This window comes from Erinaceus europaeus, chromosome 5, assembly GCF_950295315.1.
Source record: "Erinaceus europaeus chromosome 5, mEriEur2.1, whole genome shotgun sequence".
Lineage (NCBI taxonomy): Eukaryota > Metazoa > Chordata > Mammalia > Eulipotyphla > Erinaceidae > Erinaceus > Erinaceus europaeus.
Genome location: NC_080166.1, coordinates 112,450,387 through 112,474,669, shown reverse-complemented (window position 1 = coordinate 112,474,669; position 24,283 = coordinate 112,450,387). Strand labels below are relative to the sequence as shown.

The 24,283-nt window shown below is 36.7% G+C and overlaps 1 protein-coding gene across 12 annotated transcripts in view; it reads right to left on the bottom strand.

Annotated features, from left to right (window-relative positions):
* Positions 1-11,998: 11,998 nt before the first annotated feature.
* MYCBP2 (MYC binding protein 2) overlaps positions 11,999-24,283 on the bottom strand; it is a 238,289-nt gene continuing 226,004 nt past the window's right edge. For all 12 annotated transcript variants that reach the window (XM_060191609.1, XM_060191610.1, XM_060191613.1 and 9 more), the window contains 10 exons: positions 23,143-23,244; positions 22,239-22,367; positions 21,740-21,872; positions 20,801-20,904; positions 19,241-19,429; positions 18,013-18,120; positions 16,693-16,902; positions 14,499-14,606; positions 13,927-14,092; positions 11,999-12,814 (listed from right to left, as the gene is read on the bottom strand). In XM_060191609.1, coding sequence (XP_060047592.1) covers positions 12,699-12,814; positions 13,927-14,092; positions 14,499-14,606; positions 16,693-16,902; positions 18,013-18,120; positions 19,241-19,429; positions 20,801-20,904; positions 21,740-21,872; positions 22,239-22,367; positions 23,143-23,244 — 1,365 coding nt within the window. In that variant the 3' untranslated portion in view covers positions 11,999-12,698. The remainder of the gene's footprint in view (positions 12,815-13,926; positions 14,093-14,498; positions 14,607-16,692; positions 16,903-18,012; positions 18,121-19,240; positions 19,430-20,800; positions 20,905-21,739; positions 21,873-22,238; positions 22,368-23,142; positions 23,245-24,283) is intronic.

Sequence of the window (24,283 nt, the reverse complement as noted above, 5' to 3'; positions counted from 1 at the left end):
TGATCCATTTGGAGTTGATTTTTGTTTCTGGTGAGATAAAGTGGTTCAATTTCATTCTTCTGCATGTTACAACCCAGTTTTCCCAGCACCATTTATTGAAGAGAGCCTCCTTCTTCCATTTAATCCTTTGGGCCCCCTTATCAAAGATTAGATGTCCGTAGGTGTGGGGATTTATTTCTGGGCTTTCAATTCTGTTCCACTGGTCTGTGTGCCTATTTTTGTTCCAGTACCATGCTGTTTTGATGATGATGGCTTTATAATATAGTTTAAGGTCTGGGAGTGTGATGCCTCCATTTCTGTTTCTTTTCCTTAAGATGGTTTTGGCAATTCTAGGTGTTTTCAGGTTCCAGATAAATGATTGTAGTGTTTGTTCTATTCTCTTAAAGAAGCTTGGTGGAACTTTGATGGGTATTGCATTAAATTTGTATATGGCTCTGGGGAGAATATTCATTTTGATGATATTTATTCTTCCAATCCATGAGCATGGGATATCTTTCCATTTCTTGGTATCAGTTTCTATTTCCTTGAGTAGCGACTCATAGTTTTCAGCATACAAGTCTCACTTCTTTGGTCAACTTTATTCCTAGGTATTTGACTGATTTTGCTGAAACAGTAAACGGGAGTGATTTCTGGATGTCTTCTTCTTCAGATTTAGTGTTTGCATAAGGAAATGCCACTGATTTTTGTACACTGATTTTGTAGCCTGATAGCTTGCTACATTGCCTTATAACTTCCAGTAGTTTTCTGCTGGATTCTCTAGGTTTTTCTATGTATACTATCATATCATCTGCAAATAGTGAGTGCTTGACTTCCTCCCTTCCAGTCTGTATTCCTTTGATTTCTTTCTCTTGCCTGATTGCTATGGCAAGAACTTCCAATACTATGTTGAAGAGTAATGGTGACAGTGGACAGCCCTGTCTAGTCCCCGATCTGAGGGGGAATGCTTTCAGCTTCTGTCCATTGAGTATGATGTTGGCTGTAGGTTTGCTATATATAGACTCCACTATCTTGGGGAATTTTCCATCTATTCCCATTTTTTGTAGAGTTTTGAACATGAATGGGTGTTGGATTTTGTCAAAGGCTTTCTCTGCATCTACTGAGATAATCATGTGGTTTTTGGCTTTGCTTTTATTGATGTGGTGAATGACATTGATTGACTTACGGATGTTGAACCAACCTTGCATTCCTGGGATGAATCCCACTTGGTCATGATGAACAATCTTTTTGATATGTTGCTGTATCTGGTTGGCCAAGATCTTGTTTAATATTTTAGCATCTATGTTCATCAGAGATATTGGTCTGTAGTTTTCCTTTTTTGTTCTGTCCCTATCAGCTTTTGGTATCAGGGTAATGTTGGCTTCATAGAAGGTGGGAGTATTCCTGTTTCTTCAATCTTATGGAAAAGCTTAAGAAGTATGGGTACTAACTGTTTCCTGAAAGTTTTGTAGAATTCGTTTGTGAAGCCATCTGGTCCAGGACTTTTGTTGTTGGGAAGATTCTTAATAACGGTTTCAATTTCTTTGTCTGTGATTGGTGCATTTAGATTTTGTAGTTCTTCTTGGTTCAGTTTTGGAAGGGCATATGCTTCTAGGAATTGTTCCATTTCTTCCAGATTCTCTATCTTGGTGGCATATAGTTAGTTCTTTGTACAAGTTTTGCAGGATTCTCTGGATTTCTGTGGTGTCAGTTGTGATATCTCCTTCATCATTTACAATTCTATTAATTTGAGTCTTCTCTCTTTTTTGTTTGGTGAGTCTGGCTAGGGGTTTGTCAATTTTGTTTAATCTTTCAAAGAACCAACATTTGGCTTCATTGATCTTTTGTATGGTTCTTTTATTTTCGATGTTGTTTATTTCTGCTCTAACTTTAGTGATTTCTGTCTTTCTGGTTGCTTTAGGGTTCCTTTGTTCCTCTTCCTCTAAGTCCTTGAGGTGTGCAGTAAGGTCATTCATTTGAGCTTCTTCTTGGTGTTTAATATGTGATTGTATGGCTATAAGTTTCCCTCTCAGTACTGCTTTAGCTGTGTCCCAAATATTTTGATAGGTTGTGTCTTCATTTTCATTTGTTTTCAGGAACATTTGAATTTCCTGCTTGAGTGAATCTCTGACCCAGTGGTTCTTAAGGATTATGTTGTTTAGTTTCCAAATTCTGTGACTTTTAATAATTTTCTGTTTGTTGTTAAATATTAGTTTTACTCCACTGTGGTCTGAGAAGATACTTGGGATGATTTCAATGCTCTTGAATTTATTGATGCTGTCTTTGTGGCCTAACATGTGGTCTATCCTTGAGTATGTGTTATGTGGATTTGAAAAGAAGGTGTATTCCAGTTTTTTGGTGTGAAGGAGTCTGAAAATGTCCAAGAGGTCTAGTCTGTCAATCTCTTCATTCAATTCTCTTTTATCTTTATTGGTTCTCTGCTTTGTTGATCTGTCTAAGTGTGAGAGTGGGGTATTGAAGTCTCCCACTATTATTGTACTACTATTGATGTATTTTTGAAATTCTTTCAGTAGGTGCTTGATGTATTTAGATGGTCCCTCATTGGGTGCATAGATGTTAATAATTGTTAAGTCTTCTTGGCTGATTGATCCTCTAATCATTATGTAATGTCCTTGCCTATCTTTTATTACTTTATTTGATTTAAAATCTATCGTGTCTGAGATGAGAATGTCTGTTCCTGCCCTTTTTTGTGGTCCGTTAGCCTGTATGATAGTTTTCCATCCTTTCACTTTAAGTCTGTGTTTATCTTGTTGTGACAGATGGGATTCTTACAAGCAGCATATGGTTGGGTTATGTTTTCTGATCCATCCCTCCACCCTGTGCCTTTTGATGGGTGAGTTTAAGCCATTGATGTTTATTGATATTATGGATTTAATGTATTGTAGTGCCATTGTTCAAAAAAAAATTTTGTTTGCTCTGATATATTGCAAGTATTATAGTGATGTTCTTGTTTATAAGAGGTTTTTTAGTACCTCTTCAGGGCCGGCTTGGTGATGGTTGCCTCCTTTAACTGTTGTTTGTCTATGAAGGTTTTGATCCCTGCATCTAGTTTGAATGAAAGTCTAGCAGGATATATTATCCTTGGTTGAAACCCTTTTTCATTCAGGGCTCCATAGATATCTTGCCATTCCCTCTGGCTTTTAGAGTTTGAGTGGAGAAGTCTGCAGATAATCTTATGGGTTTTCCCTTGTATGTGACTTTTTGTTTCTCTCTTGCAGCCTTTAGGATCATTTCTTTATCCTTACTTCTTCTCATTGTGACTATGATGTGTCTTCAGGTCTGGGTTGATTCTGTTTGGTACTCTCTGGGCCTCTTGAATCTTGATGTCCTTTCTGTTATTCAGGTCTTGGAAGTTTTCTTCTATTATTTCCTCTAGAATGTTTGCTTCCCCTTCCTCTCTTTCTTTCTCTGGCAGGCCAATTATACAAATGTTACTTCTTTTGAGATCATCCCATATGTCTCTGTTGTTGTTTTCAGTGTCTCTCAATCTCTTTTTAAGCTCTTTCACCTCTTTCTTCATTTTCTCTAACTCATCCATTGTCTGACTCATTCTGTTTTTTGCTTCTGTTAGTCTGCTTTCCCTTGCCTCAGCTTCTTTCTTCATTACAGCTATTTCAGCTTTCAGTTCTCTAATTGCCTCAAAATAATCAGTATTTTCCTTGGGGGTCTCAACTGTTGTTTCCCTAATACTGCCATTCCTTTCCTCCAATGTTGTTTTCATTTCTGTGATTAATAAGTTTATTAATTGCTTTTCTTATCTATGGTTACTTCTGGCTGATGTAGTTTCTTCTGGGCTCTTGTCTTCATTCATTGGAGTAGCAGTTTTATTTGTTTTTGATCTACCCATTTTTTTGATTTATGTGTTTCTTTTTTTTTAATGCTCTGTTGTTCCTCAGTTGTTGTGTCTTGAGTACAAGTAACACTGTACTAAATACCTTTATGACAATTGCACTCACCAACCTCAGGAATTACAGTAGCAACTGAAGCAAGTATTGAAGCAGTTTAATCGTTACCAGTTAGCCAATTTCTCCAGTCCGTTAATAAATAGTAACCAAATCCCAGTGAAGAAGAAAGAGAATAGAAAGAAAGGATAGCAATAATAGACAGTTATGCAATTCTGCTATCCACTGTATATTCTAGGGGTAACAAGAGGGGAAAGGGAACTAGAGCAGAGATACACACATAGAGAGTCCACTTGAGTCAGATTTCTTCCCCAAAATAATTCACAAATTCAGAAAGGCAAAAAAGGAAGAAGTGTATGACAAGATAAAAAAAAAAAAAAGAGGCAAGAGAGAGAAAAGGGAAAAGATAAGAAAAAGAGCTGTAATTAAAGAGCAGTGAAAGGAAATTCCCAAATGTGTATCAGTGAATTCAAAAAAGTACACTGTTTGGTGGTGTGGGGGTTGGGGGCTGTGACTTTAGAAGTTGTAGGATTAAGGAAGAAAGGATGACAATAATGAGAAAAAGAAAAAAAATAAAGAGAGAGAGAGAGAAAAGAAAAAGATAAGAAAAAGAACAGTCATAAAAGGGCAGTGAAAGGAAAGGTTTTTTTATGTATTTATTTTTAATTATTTAATTAGCTATGCGGGGTGAGGGGGGGTTGGCTACTTAGAAAGAAAAAAGGTCAGAGGTTTCAGAAGGGTATAGACTTAGAATTAATGATACTCCCTGGTGGGACTGGAATTTGGTAAAGAAAAGGAGCTCCTAGCAGGGGATCCTGCTAGGAGCTGGTCCCCAGGGACTGGTTATTGGGGGTGGGGGTGGGGGGGTGGGGAAGGAGGTATGCTTAGAAATTAAAAGGAAGAAAAAAATTTTTTTCCCCTTTTTTCCTACTCTAATTCTTAACCCAAATTAAGTTATAGTCACCTCCTTGGTGTCACCGCTAGGACCCCTTATTGGCTGGCCTACTAAAGGCAGAAAATGCTACCGTTTCCAGGAGATGTGGTCAGAGCTCAGCCACTAGCAGCTTCTTAGTCCGCCATCTTCCGGGAACCCCCCGTAAGATTGTATTCTTTTATTAGTGACTTAATGATTGACAAGATTGTGGGATAAGAGGGGTACGATTCCATGCAATTCCTACCGCCAGAGTTCCATGTCTGGTCCCCTCCATTGGAAGTCTCCTTATTCTTTATCCCTCTGGGATTATGGATCAAGGATCTAATGACAGATAATGGGGTACAGAAAGGAGGAGGTCTGGCTTCTGAAATTGTGTCTCTGCTGGACATGGGTGTTGACAGGTCAGTCCATACCCCCAGCCTCTTTCTTCCTCCATTCCTCCCTCCTTTTTTTCTTTTCCTTCTTCTTTGCTGCCAGGGTTATCACTGGGGCTCAGTGCCTGCAATGCTCCTGTGCCAGTTTTTTGTTTGTTTATTTGTTTTTGATAGGACAGAGAGAAATTGAAAGCGGTGGGTGAAATAGAGGGGAGGGAGAAAGATAAGACACTTAGAGATCTGCTTCACCTCTTGTGAAGCCTCAGCCCTGTAGGTAGGGTGCCAGGGGCTCGAACCAGGATCCTTTTTCAGGCCCGTGTCCTTGGTACTATGTGCGCTTAACTGAGTGCGTCACCACCCATTCCCCTCCCCCAGCATGTTTCTATCTTTCCCTAGTGGGGCAGGGCTCTGGGGAGGTGGGATTCCAGGACACACTGGTGAGGTCCTTTGTCCAGGGAAGTCAGGTTGGTGTCATGGTAGCATCTATAACTTGGTGGCTGAAAAGCAAGTAACATAAATCATGGTAAGTACTTTTTAAAAAAATATTTGTTTATTTATTTATTCTGTTTTGTTGCCCTTACTTTATTGTTGTAGTTATTCTTGTTGTTGTTGTTGTTGGATAGGACAGATAGAAATGTAGAGAGAAGGGGAAGTCAGAGAGAGGGAGAGAAAGATAGACACCTGTAGACCTGCTTCACCGCCTGTGAAGTGACTCCCCTGCAGGTGGTGAGCTGGGGGCTTGAACACTGGTCCTTGTGCTTTGTGCCACCTGTGCCTAACCCATTGAGCTACCACCTGACTCCCTCATGGTAAGCACTTGTATGGTACGCTAAATCCTAACCACAGGATTTTTAAAGTAAACCAAATTCCCAGTTAACTTGGTTATAACAACCATGATCTATTGTCTTCTTAAACTCTAAGACAGCAGGAATCTTCCCTATTCTCTATAAACCCATATTCTCCCAGCCCTGGAACCTCTGGTGCTTGGCTTGTTTTCCTTCATGCTTTTCTCGATCCATACCATTTGATACTTCATCTGCTGATCTCAACCAAATCGATGCAACCAGTGTCACCTCAATATGTGTCCAGAGATGCCAGGCCTAACTGTCAATCCTTCAGCTCCACTACTATGGTTAGATCTCTCCTAGGTCATAGGACTCCTTAGTTTCATTTTGGGTGGTGCACTTCTTAACAAAGCTACAGAACCTAGATACAGACCAGGGCCCATGTGATTGGGCACATGTATCCACAAGTTAGGGGAAAACATATACCTTAAAGTAAAAGTGTGCAAGTCTACAGTAATTCAGTAAGTGTATCAAGTAAGTAGAAAGAACCCCCCCCCATCAAAAAAAGGTACTCAATCAAATAGTCTTTACATAGACCTGAATACCCTCCTCACCTACTTTCTATTTCACTTCCCTCAATCGCTCCAAGGCTAACCTTGTCAGAGAAAGTAAGAACTACAAAAACTGGATAAACGCAAGAGACCTGCACATTTCAATGATGGCCTTTTTGGTCACTACCAGGCCATCCATCATCTGGGGCCCTGGTCAGGGAATCCTGGGATTCTCATATAGATATGATGGGCCTAGACCTCTAACAGATCTCTCTCTCCAGCATCACTTGTCATCTCCATCAGGAAAAGCATCATAAACCCTCTTGTGAGCTTCTATAGAACCTTGTCCTTAATGTACAACAACAATGGGAGAAACTGTCCCACTCTTCAGAGGGAGGCTGGGTCAACATACTCTGCCACCCATGGAAGACTGGTCCTGAAATGAGTGCAGTCTAGAATGGTCTAGAATGTTCCTAGCTGAGACCATGGAATGCACGCATCCAGATACAAATTAAAGAGTCTGATTAAGTCATCTGGTGACTTACAAAAGAGATCACTTTTGGGCAGTGAAACCCCCCCCCCACACACACATACACACTCCCACTTGAGATTGTCTGTTAGTCATGGATCCAAATCATGATTCCCATTCTTCAGTAAAGGTTTTCCAGATTAATGTACAGACTGATTTGCTTTGCCACCAATTTTATTAGTGGGGCTCAGAGCTTCCAACAAGGACTGCTCCAGGTGGCCACTATTTTTCTTTGATAGAGAGTGAGGTAGGGAGAGGAGAGACACCTGGATCACTTCTCCACCACTTGAAAGTTTCACTTTGGAAGGTGGACACCAAGGGCTTGAACCTGGTACTTTGGGTAATTGTTGAACCATGGAAAAGTCCTCCAGATTAATTTTTTTCCACTGTTGACTGAACTATTGGCAGAATTTTTTCTTTTTAATGAGTCTCAATATTCTATTCATAGGCATCTGCAGAAACATGACTCCTGGTCTAGACTTTAGTTACAAAGTAGGTAGGGAGAAATGTCGGGGCTGACATACCTGAACAAGAAGGTGAACAGAATACTGCATATACTTTACAAACTCATTGATAACTAAGACTTTAACTTAAACAATCTAGCCAACAATGCTTGTGAAAAAGGGCATTCCTTACCTTACAAAAGGCTCTTTCCAGATAGCATAACATCTGCTTTCCTGATTCTGCTGTTTCTTGCATCTAGTACATTACACACAGCATTTGAAAACAGTCTTTGTGCACGATATATTTGAAGTACATACCTATCAAAGCTAGCTCCCGTTTCTCATGACTTTTCCCTGTAACATTTAATTTTTTTGATTTTGTGCTGCTGGGGATCATATGATAAAAAATAGCTGCCTCATCAATGAAACTAAGAAGTCAAAAAATATCCCTTTTATGACTAGAATATTAACTTGAGATGGTTCACTTTAGTCTAGCTATCCTGATAGTACTTTATTATGATTTCCTTTCTTTTGTATTATAATTAAACACCGGAGTCGATAAGTTTGAAAGTAAAGGTAATACAAAATAGCATTCCTTATAGTTCTCAAGCATCTATGGAATCTCTTTTTTTTTTTTTTTTTAGTATTTATTTATTCCCTTTTGTTGCCCTTGTTGTTTTATTGTTGTATTTATTATTGTTAGCTATTGATGTCGTCGTCGTGGTTGGATAGGACAGAGAGAAATGGAGAGAGGAGAGGTAGACAGAGGGGGAGAGAAAGACAGACACCTGCAGACCTGCTGCACCGCCTGTGAAGCGACTCCCTTGCAGGTGGGGAGCCGGGGGCTCGAACTGGGATCCTTACGCAGGTCCTGGCGATTTGCGCCACGTGTGCTTAACCCGCTGCGCCACCGCCCGACTCCCTATGGAATCTCTTAATGTGTGGTATTCTAAGTGATTAGTTTTATTTCTCTGCCATACATTATCTAAGACAAATGTGAATAAATATTTATAAAATATATATTAAAACAAAATATGTATCTCTCCAACATTGCTGGAAATAAAATCTAGGCTTCTAACACCTGTGCTTAAGCACTCACTCACCTCCCTAGCTTCTATGTCAAATATTTGATATATTTACATTGGTTTCATCACATTCTCCTCTCCAAATCTCCTGTGGTATTCTTAGGAACAGTTTCTGTCTTTGTGTGATTCCTAGAAATTTAAAACACATTGAAATATTACAATCTATTATGACTCAAGTGTGCATCACTAAAAATCAACATGTAGATAGTTCACAAATGTTTTCACTATACTAGACATGTCATCCCTTCTATCCTTGCCTTAATATGTTTTATTTAAAGCCAATCCTGAATCTGTGCACTTTCTTCTCCAACAGTTTACAGTGATAGGTGATGGCTGGCCAGAGGTATAGGAGGCAGAGCTTTCTAAGAGGTCCTAGACAATGGAAGCAGGAAGAGTAGTGATGGGTTGAACATTAGTGAACTTGGGGTTCGGGTGGTGGTGTAGCGGGTTAAGAGCACATGGCACAAAGCGCACCTACCTGTGTAAGGATCCCAGTTTGAGCCCCCACCTCCCTGCCAGCAGAGGGGTCGCTTCACAGGTGGTGAAGCAGATCTGCAGCTATCTGTTTTTTTTTCTCTCTCTCTCTGTCTTCCCTTCCTCTCTCCATTTCTCTGTCCTATCCAGCAATGACAGCAAAAACAATAATAAGAACAACAATGATAAACAACAAGGGCAACAAAAGTAAAAAAAAATAGCCTCCAGGAGCAGTGGATTCATAGTGCAGGCACTGAGCCCCAGCAATAACCCTGAAATACATATATATATATATATATATATATATATATATATATATGAACTTAACTAGTGTCTACATGTTGATTTTTAATGAACACTTAGACTTACTTAAAAATTCAGAATACACTTTATATTTATGTTATTAATACCAGGGTTATTGCTGGGCTTGGTGCCTACATGTAGAATCCACTACTCCTGGTGGCCATTTTTTTCTTTTATTTTGATAGCAACAGAGAGAAACTGAGATGGAAGGGGGAGAAAGAGGAACATAGAGACACCTGCAGCTCTGTTTCACTGCTCATGAAGCTTTCTCCCTGCAGGTGGTGACCATGTGCTGGAACCTGGATCTCTGCACATCCTAATGTGTGTGCTGTACAGGGTGCACCACTGCCTGGCCCTTTTATGCTGGGAATACTGTGAGAACCAGGTTGAGCGTGGTGAGGCCTTTCTCACTGAAAAATGGGGAACTGAGGAAACTAATCTCCCTGTCAGACTCTCTCTTGCTAAGGTTGAGCTGGGGAGAGGTATGGACCTCAGTTTTTGCTTTCCTGTCAGTTACTCCCTGTCTCCAGAAACCTTGCATTTTTCTGCCTCCAGGGGTTCGGCATTCCTTAAAACATTAACCCAGCTCTACATTCCTTGATACAATGGCCAGCTCTCTTATCTACATATCGATGTTCTGCTTTGTCTAACAAATGACTTAAGGTCTCCTCCCTACTTCCCCACCCATTCTGCTCATTTGATATATTCTTTTCCTACCCTCAAGACTCTCCCTGCCTGCAGGCTATTATTAATTCTACCAGTTAAACCCCTCGCAACAGTTGCTAAGGAAGTTCCTACCTTTCCCAGCCCCTTTTTACCTTTCTCCACCCCTTTCCTAACCATGTATGGTATTGTGAAGCCACTTCCATGTCCAACTTGCCACTGGGGTGTGGGAATGAACAAAGATTTGAACCATCTCGCCACCCCCAGCTTGGTTCCTGAGTCATCTCTCTTGCGTTGCTAGCTTGACACTTTTAAACTTGAAATTCCACACTGACCCTTTGTCAGAATATTGTGAAGGGATATAAATGTGCTAGTAGTGCCTTCTACTTATGATATGAAGGTTTTTTTCAAGAAAAATTAGTGCAGGGTATTCTGCTTGATGCAGTTGATTTAGTGCTAACTATAACACTTTCAGCTTGCTTGAGACCACACATGACCTCAAGGACAAATCATTCCTAATACACTGAGCAATTCCTAATTGTTTCCAACTGAGGCACTAGCATACAATGCATAGCAAGTTTATATAATTTCATTGTCTAGAGAGCCATTACAAGAAAGTACTAGCATTTTTTTGTTTGTTTGCTTGTTTTCCAGCAATGTTTCAAATATACTTCAATCAGATGTATTTGGTTCTTCCACACTTTATCAAAGTCCTTCTTTGCTCAAGGAGTTGATATGCTCACACAGTAAATTTATAAGTTGGATCATGAACAGATCAGTCTTTGTGATCTTTTAAGGTGAAGCAAATTCTTAAAACAGTAGAAAATTTAAACTTTGCCCATTATTCTATCAGATTCTACATTTTTCATATATATATATATATATATATATATATATATATTCCCCCTTTATACCTTGAAATACTTATTTTTGAGATAAAGCTAAAATGCTTTTTGACTATCTCAGAACAGAAAAACAAGAAAAATAATAATAGTAACAATGATCTTTTCTCAGTCCTAAAGCATCTGGCTTGGACACTTATAAAAATTGAACCATTCTCTAATATTATCATTAATATTAATTTTATTATTAATAATTATATTTATATTAATTATACTAATCTATATATTAATATTATTATTAATTATTAATATTATTTTGCCACTATTGTTTATAAGTAACATCTGCAGCACTGCTGCTTCACTGCTCATGAAGCTTTCCCTTGCAGGTGGGGAACAGGGTTTGAACCCAGGTCTTTGCAGATTGTAACATGTGCCCACTATTTGGTGTGCTACTGCTTGACCCCTAAATCTAGTAATTTCCATATAAATTTAAGATTGCTTTAGGTCAGAAGATAGTTTTTACTATGTAGAGTGCAGAATTTACATGCATGGGACTCTAGGTTTCCTCCCTGACACTGCATATGCCAAAGCTAAATGGTGCTCTGGTTTCTTTGTCATAAATAAATAAATAAACAAACAAATCTTTATAAAAATTCCTTCACGTCACCAACTAGCTTAAGAATTTCACAAATGCTTGACAAATATCACTAATGAATAGTGACAATTTATATTTTTAACAACTTAAATATAATCTCATTTATGATAATCCATAAAAGTTAGGCGGTTCTGTGAATTAATGATAAAAAAAAACAACTAGTGCTTTTTGTTGATTACAAAAGTTCAAAGAAATGCTGGATAAATAAGCTAGAAGTTGGTTAATTTCCTAAATCTTTTCTTTAGTCTTTAGCACAGGTCTTTATGAATCTTACATCCATAAACCTTTATTATTTTCTAGCCAGTGTTTCATTACTACTCTTATTTATTCAAATAGTTCTGCAAGTTGTGGTCATGATGTTAGTCAGTTTCTTTCTAAGGGGAAGTGGATGAACTTTTAAGACTTCAAAGGTATCAAATTTTTGCTTCTCAAGTAATATTTCACACACTTGTTAGACTTCATCACTGTATAAAAATGTACAGTGGTTTATTGACATGTACATTCCAATATGTTTACAGCTGCAAGATAATGAGGCACACTCAGTATTGCACTTCATTAAAATTTCAGGCTCAAACTTAACCTAGAAGTTTAAATGAAACTGCATTTGTAATTTAGTAATTCTTATACAGGACAAACATTGATATCTTTATATACAGTGCGATACTTATTACATTTATATGCCACCCTAACACAATTTTGTTTTAAATAACAGTCTAGGAAATAAACCAGAATATTCTTTTTATCCCCACCCGTGACGCAAGTGTACAGGATTACAAAAAAGCAGTATACAATAAACAATGATTATTTTTCTTTTTTGTTTGAAAGCCGCATCATTCTTAGTCCACGGGCGTGGCAATTCTTTTATATCAGTTATCTGTAAATGTCCAATGCTTCACAGGCCAATGACGGTAATGGCCACATGCAAACACCTCACAAATTTGATGTCTTGGTTCAAAAGAAATTAAACTGAGATCACGGAGAAACATTTCATAGCAAGAATTATGTACATGGTATTTGGCATTCTTCTTGCAGTGTGAATGGTTCATTTTCATGGATGTAAAAATGGTCCCGTCCTTATCCTGAGCAGAGTTTTAACTTCACCATATCCACTATATGGATAATGGCAACTGTTCTCTCAGCAGACAAAGGAATCTGAATGTTCTAAAAAGTGTGAGCATTTCTGCACACTCCACAGCCCAAAGCAAACTCTTCCCCAGTAGGTGGATGAACAACATGAAGCGGACATTCAGTTCCTTCTAATTGTTTGCCTTTGGGACCTGCATAAAATTTGAAGGCAGAAGAATAAAACAATTATTAAAAAAACAAACATATAGAAACTCATGTAAAAGTAAATCACTAATAATTTATGCAAAAGCATGATTATAATTTTGCAAATATAACATTAAATATAATTTAAAAATTTTATAGCCACACTGTAATATTTTTACCAAAAAATTCAAACCCATACACAAACAAAAGAGATAACAGGATCCCTTATACATAGTGTCATCCTGCGTACAGAGGACACTATGACTATGTACCGACACTATTTGTAAGTTTGTTACTATATTAAAATTAAAGCAATTAATTTTTTCTCATATATTTGGGTATACTCCCAGAAGGAGGATTGTTGATGATCTGCATAGGGTTCTACCAGGTGCATGCTGAAAAAAGCAAAAATAAAAGTTCTCCAGCTTTAGTAAGTCATACTGTGTATATATACTTTCCTATGTGTTTTCACTAATTTCAGGTATATCTCATATAGAATTTTCTTCTATGATCATATTTATATCTCCTTTCATCAACCACTCTAAAGTCTCTGTTAAAGCTCTTTTTCTATTTCACCAGTCTCTTTGTGATTTCACTTTTTTTTTTTTTTACTTAGTTTAAGTTTCACAATTAAACTAGTTTTCCTATTTTTCTCAGTGGCTTCATTCCCTTGACCTTCTGATACTCATGCTATGTTGCCAATTCCCAGTCATTCTAGATCAATTTCTTTGTTCACTTTAGAGCACTACTGGTATGAGGTTTCTTTTAAGAAAGCCACTAACTCCCTTTAAATGGTTCTAATATTGACTTATATTTTCAAATAGCACATAGCTCCTTAGTGCTAAACAGCAATCTTTTCACTAATTCTTAGATGAATTCCTTCTTATTCACCAAGAGAACTTCATCATAGATACTAATCACTCACTCACACTGATGACCTAACTTTTTTATTTGATTCACAAAGTCAGAACTTAACAAGATCCAAAGGATTATCTTTGACTATTAAGGCTAGTTTGAACAGGGTTTCTATCATTTTAAACAGAGTTCTCATGTTACCTTTAACTAAAACTAGTTATCATGTACATTATCATCATTGCAACTTAAAATATTGAAAGCCTACCTGCAGGACAGTGGGGTAGTTCTTCCTTAGGAATGCTAGTCATTCTCTGAAAATCATCATGACAAGCATTACAAAAATGTGTCGTTCCAAAACAGAAAAAGACAGCCACTGAGCAGCAGTAGCGACATTTATATTCCAGAAAGTCTGTGCCATGTTTAGGACACATCTATGGCAAAAGAAAACAGACACAAGATAACTAGTCTGTTGCAACTATGAATAAGACAGTCATAAATATAGCCTGGTGATTTTTATTTAGAGTATACATAGCTGTCAAACTGACTGAAAAACTCCACAGACAAGAAGGAATATCGAAAATTATAATCACAGGTTCAAGAAAATGAAATAAATAAATTTATTACTTGGTGCAATCAGGTAATCTTATGCAAGATAAAATTATAAAATATAAATATCACATGAAAGGAACAGAACATATTAAATAAATTTGGAAAAACTGCATAATACTGCATAAATATTAGAAAATATTTATAAGAAAACCTGCTACATCAGTTTTACCATAATGATTACATTTTAAGAAGAGAAATATAATGTTTATAATAAAATGTTGTATGCACCTGAGCTCTGGACACATCAGAACAGGCACCACAAATGAGCTCTCTAGGATCATAATCATCCCCTTGTCCAGCCTCAGCATCACAGCGAGCCTCGCCACCAAAATATGCCTATGGAGAGAACATATGTAGATGACAGACATCAGGAAAAAAGAAGGAATTCCGCCATGGGAGATACAGAACAAACATAGTGTAATTAACACTGAGACATGCCAGAAAATATTCTCTTGAAGTATTACATATCACTACTACTACTTACAAAAATGCTGGTATGTTCCAAATTTTAATACAGCAAATAAAAAAATGTCTAGAGTAAGTATTAATGTATTAATTAATAGTAAGTATTAATTAGTAAGTAAGTATTAATTAATTCTTGAGGTTCACAGTTTTCATATACGAAAAAAATTTAGGTGGGAACACAGACCTTTGGTGGTGGGAGCATGTGAAACTATACTCCTATTAATAAGCTTATACATTACTTATAATTCAGTATGTCAAGGGAAAAAAAGATTTAATACTTCAAGTTCTTTAACTGCCTAGACTTTAGTGTATATGTATTTTTAGTCTAAATATTAATGTTTCAAATTTGTAAGCTGACTGAATTCTGACACTGGGCTTAAACCATTTAAGCGGGTCTAAAAATAAAAAAAAATGTTTCCCCCAAAATACCTAAGTTACCTACAACCTTGGGCACATAGATCAAAAATCACTTAGTCTTGTCAGTGTCTAAGAGATTGCTATTAACAGATATCCTGGAATGCATAAAGCATGGCAAGATCAAGCATATTAGAATGAATACTAATGATTGGGTTTTCAAAGAAAAATAAGCTCCTAACTAACGGTAGTAATAATAATTATCTATTGTGATTTTAAACTCTTTATAAGACTGCAAGGAACCTTTCCCATTCTCTTTAAAAATCTGTATTTCTCCTAGTCCTGGAACTTGTGGGACACTGCTTATATTCCTTTTGGTCCATACTCCCAAGGGGGAAAACATAGGGGAATATAACCAGAGGTTTCTGAGCTCTAATTCTACCAGGATCCAAAATGTTTGTCACCAGGAGCCTTGTTTGTATACCATCACTGAAAGAGAAACAAATGTGGAAAACACTAGAGGTACACAGGTACTGTTTCAATAATCTGAGAAAGAGGAGAAAAAAGAAAGGATATTTGAAAGTAGTAACAGATGTCGGCATGACTTAGAAAGGCAGAAAAAAAAAAGTAGAAAAAAGTGGGCATATATTAAGCGATAGACAGATAAGATATAAAATCAACCCATATCTGTGACTTGTGAGAACTACTGAAGTTCTCCTTACACTGGTCCTTGTGCTTAGCAGCCACCTGTGCTTAACCCGCTGTGCTACCGCCCGACTCCCGGCTTATTTTTTTTTTTATGAATACTATTTCCAAAACATGTATTATTTCTGAACACAAATTACTTCCTGTCACCTAGTCTAGTGTTTTTTTTGTTTGTTTGTTTTGTTGTTTTGGGGGTTTTTTGTTTTTATTTTTTGGATTTTTTTGGTTTTTTTTTTTTTTTTTTTGTATCATTGACAGTACTGGTCTTCAGTACTATAAGATTTGGGGAATATAGTTCACATCTAAATATGTGTGTACTACTCACTTTACCCACAACAATTATTCTTGAATAAGCTGCTTTTACGTGAATCTCTTAGCCATTTCATCTTTAAGATTTATACTTGCATATAGTGTAATTTATTAGTGATTACAAAATTGTAAAATAATAGGGGTCTAGGGAGTCTGGCTGTAGCGCAGCGGGTTAAGCGCAGGTGGCGCAAAGCACAAGGACCGGCATAAGGATCCCGGTTCGAACCCTGGCTCCCCACCTGCAGGGGAGTCGCTTCACAGGCAGTGAAACAGGACTGCAGGTGTCTATCTTTCTCTCCCCTTCTTTATCTTCCCCTCCTCTCTCCATTTCTCTCTGTCCTATCCAACAACAACGAGATCAACAACAACTACAACAATAAAACAACAAGGGCAAACAAAGGGGAATAAATAAATATTAAAAAAAAAAGAAAAGAAAAATTTGTTTAAAAAAAAAAAAAAGCCCAAAACTAATAGAACTTGTAGTACCAAATATTCTCATGTTTAACTTAAAGGCTTACAATTCAACTTCTTTACCCATAGACAATCTCTAGTGCTGAAAAACTCTTAGAATGATTTATTTATTGCATACCTTTCTGCACTTGTAACAGACATAATATGCATATCTGTTCATGGCATAACCAGCTGGGTCATTATAAAATCTCACACCAGGAGTAGTGATAGCTTCACTCTTATGCAGACCTTCATATTCCAATCTCATTAAGGCTTTTCTTCTGACATCTTCATAGAGTTCTTTTATTGGATCAAGTAAATCTTTTAATACTAAATGATTAATTTTGTTCTGAAATATAAGAATGCACATTTATAATAGGATCTCTTATTTATCCTTTCTACAAAAGCTTAATTTACACCTAAGTAACAATTGCTATGCTAGAAGTTAATACAGAAAACATTTTCTAAATAAGATGCATTTGAAAATAATGCTGTGAAGTCTCTAACAGTCCATATTTCTCCATGAGTGGGAAAATGGAGGTAAATGGGGCACAGAGTGTTAAAATTCCATGTTATTAACTTATTACCCACATCTGAAATACATCTCCTGCTGTCTTATTCTGGGAATAAAATGTTACTTTGCTGTCACAAGACAGGCAGTGGGCTATGTGTGTGTGCTTTGGGTCCCTGGGCAGGGCAGTGGGAGATGGGCAGAACAGCAATACAGACGAGCAGGTAGTATTTTCTATTCAATCTCCATTTTCTAAACATGATCTTTCTTTATGACATGAAAAAGGAAAACAAAGTACTACAATCTTTCAATTTAATTCTCACACTAACTGAGCAATGACTGTATGTTTTTGCATGTTGTAACCTTGATACCAGTTTCAAATATAAAGAAATATGAAGAACAGATTAGAACAAAAAATGATTAAGAAAAGGCAGACATTTTATTAAACAAAACTTGGTTAATTACTATTAACTTGTCAAAATAGCTTTCTACTTTGCTATCACTGAAAGTAAGTGTCAAAATGTCAAGAACTTTCTCCTTATGAGTTCTAATAGAATCTGTCCTAATGGCATGGCAGTCCAGATTGTCCTCTCTGACAGTAAGCACCATAGTCCATTCTTTATTTTTGGTAGTTATCCACTATCACATAAGCTCTGACTCTTACAGGGTCTCAAAGTAGTAATGTATGCCCTTTAAAACAAGATGCTATTCAAATGAATTTTTCGATGCTGTCAGCTTTTAGTGGGCAATTACTGACTTGAAATACATTGTAGTCAACAGAGGATCCTATAATATTTCCAGGACTAATTGGTGAGGAAAGCAGAAACTGATGGGGCTGGTGAAAGTAAACTAAGCAGGAGATCAAGAGATGCTGACATTTTTGTTCTGAAAGACGAATATAAAAATGAAAAAAAGTAGTAAGTAGATAATTCCTGACTCTTTCCATACCTTGCAAATGGGACAAGATATAAATCCAAATGTTATCCGTGGACCAAGCCATCTGTTTTCCAAGACTCGTCGACAACATTGTAAGTGGAATACATGACTACAATCCAACTTAAATTAAAAAAAAAAAGGGAGAATATAAGCAAATATAATAATATGAAAAATACTTGAATAACTGACAGACCATTCAATGTAATTATAAAAGCAAAAAAGTAACAAGTCGAGAAATTTAGTGTGATGAACTTTCAGCACTTCTCTGCTATTTGTGGGACATTATTAACTAGGTTTTTGTCTTCTTCCCATTTTAGACTATCATACATTAATGTCACATTACAGGGAGAAAGCTGTTAGGAAGAAATAAAAAAAATGATTTTATACTTAACAGAAGAAACTATTGACTTAAGCATTTAAGATGTATTTTTGAGACTATGCAAACTATAAAATTGAAAGAAATAAACAAATGGTAAGTTTAAGAAATTTAATAAGTAGACAGTGATTTCTATAGTATTACTAATATAATACATATGCATAGATGTGATAGGAGGAGAGGTATCTATTATCTACAGTTATTATATAATGCTAGAAAGTACCATTCTCAATTTTTTATTTATTTAATTTATTTATTCCCTTTTGTTGCCCTTGTTTTATTGTTGTAGTTATTATTGTTGTTGTCGTTGTTGGATAGGACAGAGAGAAATGGAGAGAGGAGGGGAAGACAGAGAGGAGGAGAGAAAGATAGACACCTGCAGACCTGCTTTACCGCCTGTGCAGCGACTCCCCTGTAGGTGGGGAGCCGGGGTTCGAACCGGGATCCTTATGCCGGTCCTTGTGCTTTGCACCACCTGCGCTTAACCCGCTGCGCTACAGCCCGACTCCCCTCAACTTTTAAAACTGAAAGAACAATAACATGGCAATCTGTTTTTTTCCCTCTCTTACGAACAGATCCAATGCACTAGTCACTACACCACCTACCAAGTCCCTCCATCCCGTACATTTTATACATTCTGTTGATTATAATAGTTCTCGAAAATCACAAATTAAAGCTTTGTATACAATAAAGAAATAGCACAAAGAGGTAGGGTTTACTTTTCAATTAATGGTGGATGTTAATGAGACATTTTCCCCTAAGGATATAAAAAAGGGTCAACTAAATATGTGCTTATTTGAGAAACGTTTCTATTTCACGTCTTAAAATCTAGACACACGTAACACTTCTAAATACTGAGCTAACCTGAATGGCTGGAGCTGCAGAGAGTGCTTCAGTGAAGCATATCATGCACATATCATCAGCATCTTGCTTCAGTGATGTGGCATTTTTATCACAGCCGTGTAGACAAGGAAGGCAGTGTTCTTCATTTTTAACACCTCCACATGGGTGGCCACAAGGATGTGTCTTGCTACATGCTATTTTAGCATATTCCTATTAATGATTAATTAAAAAGTCACATAAAATACATCCTGGCAATTATAATCATTGTATCTACTTTCAAAATATTTTCCCACAAGAAATGTATATTACTGTTAAAGTAATTTTAATGATTTATTTAGATTAGGAGATTGTTAGGAAAGTCTATTTTTCTTATAATGTGATTTTTAAAATTTTACATAACAGAAATATAATGCTGAAAAAAGTGAGTTAAAATTTTAGTCTATGTATTAGGCATAGCTGTGAAGCAAAATCAAATCAAGTCAAATACTGACAATCTTCCAGTCACCACTTAAACACTTAAAGGGGCTTACAAATGCAGCTGTCTTTCATTATCTTGACTAAACCCAAATCTTTGCTTTACTTTTAAAGATATGATTATTTGCTTTCATGAGAGAAAGCGAGAGAGATGGAGAAAGACCAGAGCACTAGCCAGGAGCTCTAGGCCCTCAGGCATGAGAGTGTGGTGTGCTAAGAGTTGCATTATTTTGCCAGTCCTCCAGATTTTAGTTGAATCAACAGTATATAGATTGCACAGAATTTTACATTGATGTCAGAATTAAAGAACTTTCAGATATTAAAAATTTGCTTTATGGAAATAAATGAGTATGCAAGCAAAAATCTGCTTAAGAGAAACATATGACTATGCAAGGAAGAACATGCATAGATTTTTATCACTTTTTTCTTCCTTTTAAAATTTTTTTCCCTTTTCTTTATTGGGAGGTTAAGGGATAATTACTGTACAGACTGCCTTATCTTGAACAGAGCATGAAGGAATAATGTTGAGATAAGCCAAAATGAGAAGGTTTGTAGATTTTTAAAAAAGTGGATTCTAGTACAGAGTATTGAATAAATATGGTTGTGGTAACTGGAAAATATATAAAGTCTGGCTTGGGCTTCATAGCTTTATCTAAGCCCTTCTCCAACTATTATAACATAAAGATGAATATCAAATGATCTTACTCATAGGTGAAAGTAAGTAAGGACAGTAAGAGAAAATATGAGGTGAAACTTGGGGTTGGGTGTGGTGTATTGCATCAAAACTAAGAAATCTGGAATAGGAGGGAATGGGATGGGATGAAGGAAAAGTGGGGATCTGCTATATGATGGGGAAAGGGCCCCTATGTTGAAGGAGAGAGCATCTTGCATATACCTACTATAGGAAAATGAGAGGTTGTACCTCTGTGTCAAACTGTACTATAAATCAACCCTCTGATAAAGTGGAGGGAAAAAATGAACTCTTGACATGGTTAATAAGCAAATTTGGAACACTGGGGTATACTGAGCTCAAATTCTTATATGAGTCAAGGTGTCATGAGCAAATAAATGCTGTTACCCACTGAGATAGCCTAACTCTATACTCACCTGGCAGTCTGCGTCAGAACAAACACTGCCAACGGCAGATAACTCTGTGCCACTCCTGGAGCCACAGAAGCGGCATGCTTCTGAGCTACTTGTTGTGGGCTTGCCTGTGTACAAGAAAAAAAATAAATAAAAAGGAAAAAAGGAAAAATAAAGAAAATTCCCATCTGGGATAAATATGTTCTACATGTTTTAGCACAACTAATTAAAAAAATCCAAACAAATCAAGTTTGTATCAGACACCATCACTAGGAAATCAGTCTGGAAATCTTACTCCAAACACACATGTACACAGAAACTAACGATCGACCTGAAATCAGACTCTTAACTGATTTATTTGTACTTTTTCAGTAAAAAAATAAACAGAATAGACACTTAATAAAGATAGCTGTTCAAGCAAGATGGCAAGCTCTCCATTATAAAACAAAATATAACAGGAAAATTAAATTAAAATACACAGAAGGGGCTGTCTTTTTTTAAAAAAAATTATTATCTTTATTTATTGGATAGACAGCCAGAAATTGAAGAGGAGGGGAGATAGACACACAGAGAGATAGCGAGACACCTGCAGCACTGCTTCACCACTCGCAAAGCTTTCTCCCTGCAGGTGGGGACCAGGGGTTCAAAACTGGGTCCTTATGCACTGTAATACGTGCGCTCAACCAGGAGCGCCACCACCTGGCCCTGAAGGGGCTGTCTTTAAACTGCTTATCATAATGACAATATACATGGCATAGACAAAACTGAGCAGTGTGTATACACACACATCCTGACAAGGCATGCACTCTATCAGATTCTATGTCCTGATATAATCTTAAAAAAAAAACAAAAACAATGGTTCAATCTTAAATTGTGTTCAGGCACATGACCTAACGTGAGATATCCTGTGGTTTGGTGCACTATGTTTTTAAAGACATAATTCAGTCGTACACTCTCTTTTACCTGTGTGTTCACGGAATTCCACCATTGCTTTCATTGTTTTAGAATCTGCTAGTGCCATGAGCCAGAATAATTTGGTTCTTCCACAACCCTCATGAAGGTCAACCTTTATAGCTTCTTCTTCTTCTTTGAATACCTATTGTTTCATTAAAGACAGAAAATATATTACTCTTAAAGATGAAGATGAAGTATGAACTTTAATTATTCGGTAATAATATATATATATATATATATATTTAATTTACTAAGCTAAGAAATTCTATATATTTCCAGTTTTCTCTAGTTCTCTTTAGCACCATTTGAAAAGTGTGCATGTTTCAGGAAGGTTAGATAGCTTGTTTAAATTATATAAATGAGACAGTTGGGAACTTCTCCAAGAACTTTGATTCCAAAGTCCATTATTTTCCATTTATCCCAAGCCTTATTCCTATGTTTACTTCAAAATTTACATAATATATCTTATATTCAAGATACTATTCTGTGGGAGGACAGAAATCGTCACCTGTCTTTGATGAGTTTTAGTTCTCCTATGAAGATGGAGGAATCTGTCACAGTCAGTACATAAATTCCCGCATACGTTGCATAAGATGATTGCTGCAGTCTCACCATCATCATGGTTATCACACATAGGCTAAAATAAGATATTTTCATGTTACAAGAAAATCACCGATATTATATAAATTGAATATAATTTTATTTATAACAATAATACTATTAAGAATATAAAATCTGAACATTAAACTCAATGTTCTACTTTATTACCCTTAGTAGATTTTATATGTTAATAAAAAACTTAGATATAGAATTAGTATTTGACCAATGATATAAACATAACTCAAAGAAAAAGCTCTCTGAGTATTATTATTATTATGCCTCCAAGGTTATCACTGGGTCCCAGTACCTGCACTACAAATCCACTGCTCCTGGAGGCTATTTTTTTCTCTTTTGTTACCCTTGTTGCTTATCATTATTGCTGTTATTATTATTGTTGTCACTGTTGGATAGCACAGAGAGAAACTGAGAGAGAAGGGGAAGACAAGAGAGGGGGAGAGACAAGACACCTGCAGACCTGCTTCACCACTTGTGAAGCGACCACCCCAGCAGGTGGGATCCTGGGGGCTCAAACTGGGATCCTTAAGCCAGTCCTTGAGCTTTGTGCCACATGTGCTTCACCCAATGCTCTACTGCCCAAACCCCTTTCCGAATATTATTAAAGCAACAACTTTTCTCTCTTTCTTAGACACATACATATACATACACCCATACAAAATGATTTAAGGGCCCTTGTAAATATGTAATAACTTTTCAAGAATTTAATTATTTTGACTTGCAGTTTTAAAATATCAAAGCTAATTAAGCTTATTATAAAGAAAACAAGATAACATTTATAAAGATTCTAGTCTTACCATTTGCTTTTGTTGTCCATCCTTTCCCATCCATCTCCCTGAGGAGAGACGATCTACATGGTCTTGATCAAGAACACACAGTGATGCTAAAGCAAGCCAGAGCTGTTGAAAGGAAGGACAATCACACTACGAAAGACTCACAAATGCTGACTGTCTACTAGGTTAGCTTAATAAATATGTAAATACCCAGTGGTACTCAAGTTTTCCTGATGGCACAAGGCACACTCACTCTGGCTATATACATGCCATGTACATAGTAGGCACTCAAATAATGACTAAATGTTGCTCTCAAGAGGTATTTTATTTTCACACTTTACCCACAGAATATTTTCTACTGGCATGCTATGTAAACAATCTATCAATAAACACATTTCCACATTTAAAATAGTGCCTCCTACAACATTTTCTGTGTAATATCAGTTGTTTTTTGAGACATTAATTCCCAGGAAAGGTGATATTACAAAATCTGTTTAATTTCTCAATCTCTCACTTGGGACTTCATAACTTTTTCATATGAAGAATGCAATTCTACTTCCTAAACATTCTGCCCACCCCACCCTGGGGACTCATCTTTTGCCTTTTAAAAAAAAATTTTGTTAAATATCTTTATTGACTTATTGGATAAAGGCAGCCAGAAATTGAGAAGGAAGGGGGTGGTAGAAATGAGAGAGAGACAGAGAGACACCTGCAACACTGCTTCACTACTTGCAAAGCTTTCCTCCTGCAGGTGGGGACTGGGGGCTTGAACCTGGGTCCTTGAGCATTGTGACATGTGTGGTCAACCAGGTGCACCACCACCCAGGGCCTTCTTTTTCTTTTTAAAAGAAAAATCCTCTTAATCTAGTAACTAAGATAGAGGGCTCTAATTTAGGACAACTGGACCCTGCGAAAAGAAGTTGAGAAGACTTTTGTCTTTGAAGGGACTCTATCCCTGTCTGATTTAACTAACACAAAATTTACTGTGGTATAAATGTATAATTGAAAAGAAAATTATTGGACATGTAGGGTATTTCATTTTCTTCTAATTAGTGCACCATTGGCTTCCTAATTAATACTAAAGCAAGTAACAAATAACATATGACAGTAAATATTAATAATGGTAATACTTAATTCATAATTTAATAAAAGCTCTTTACATGTT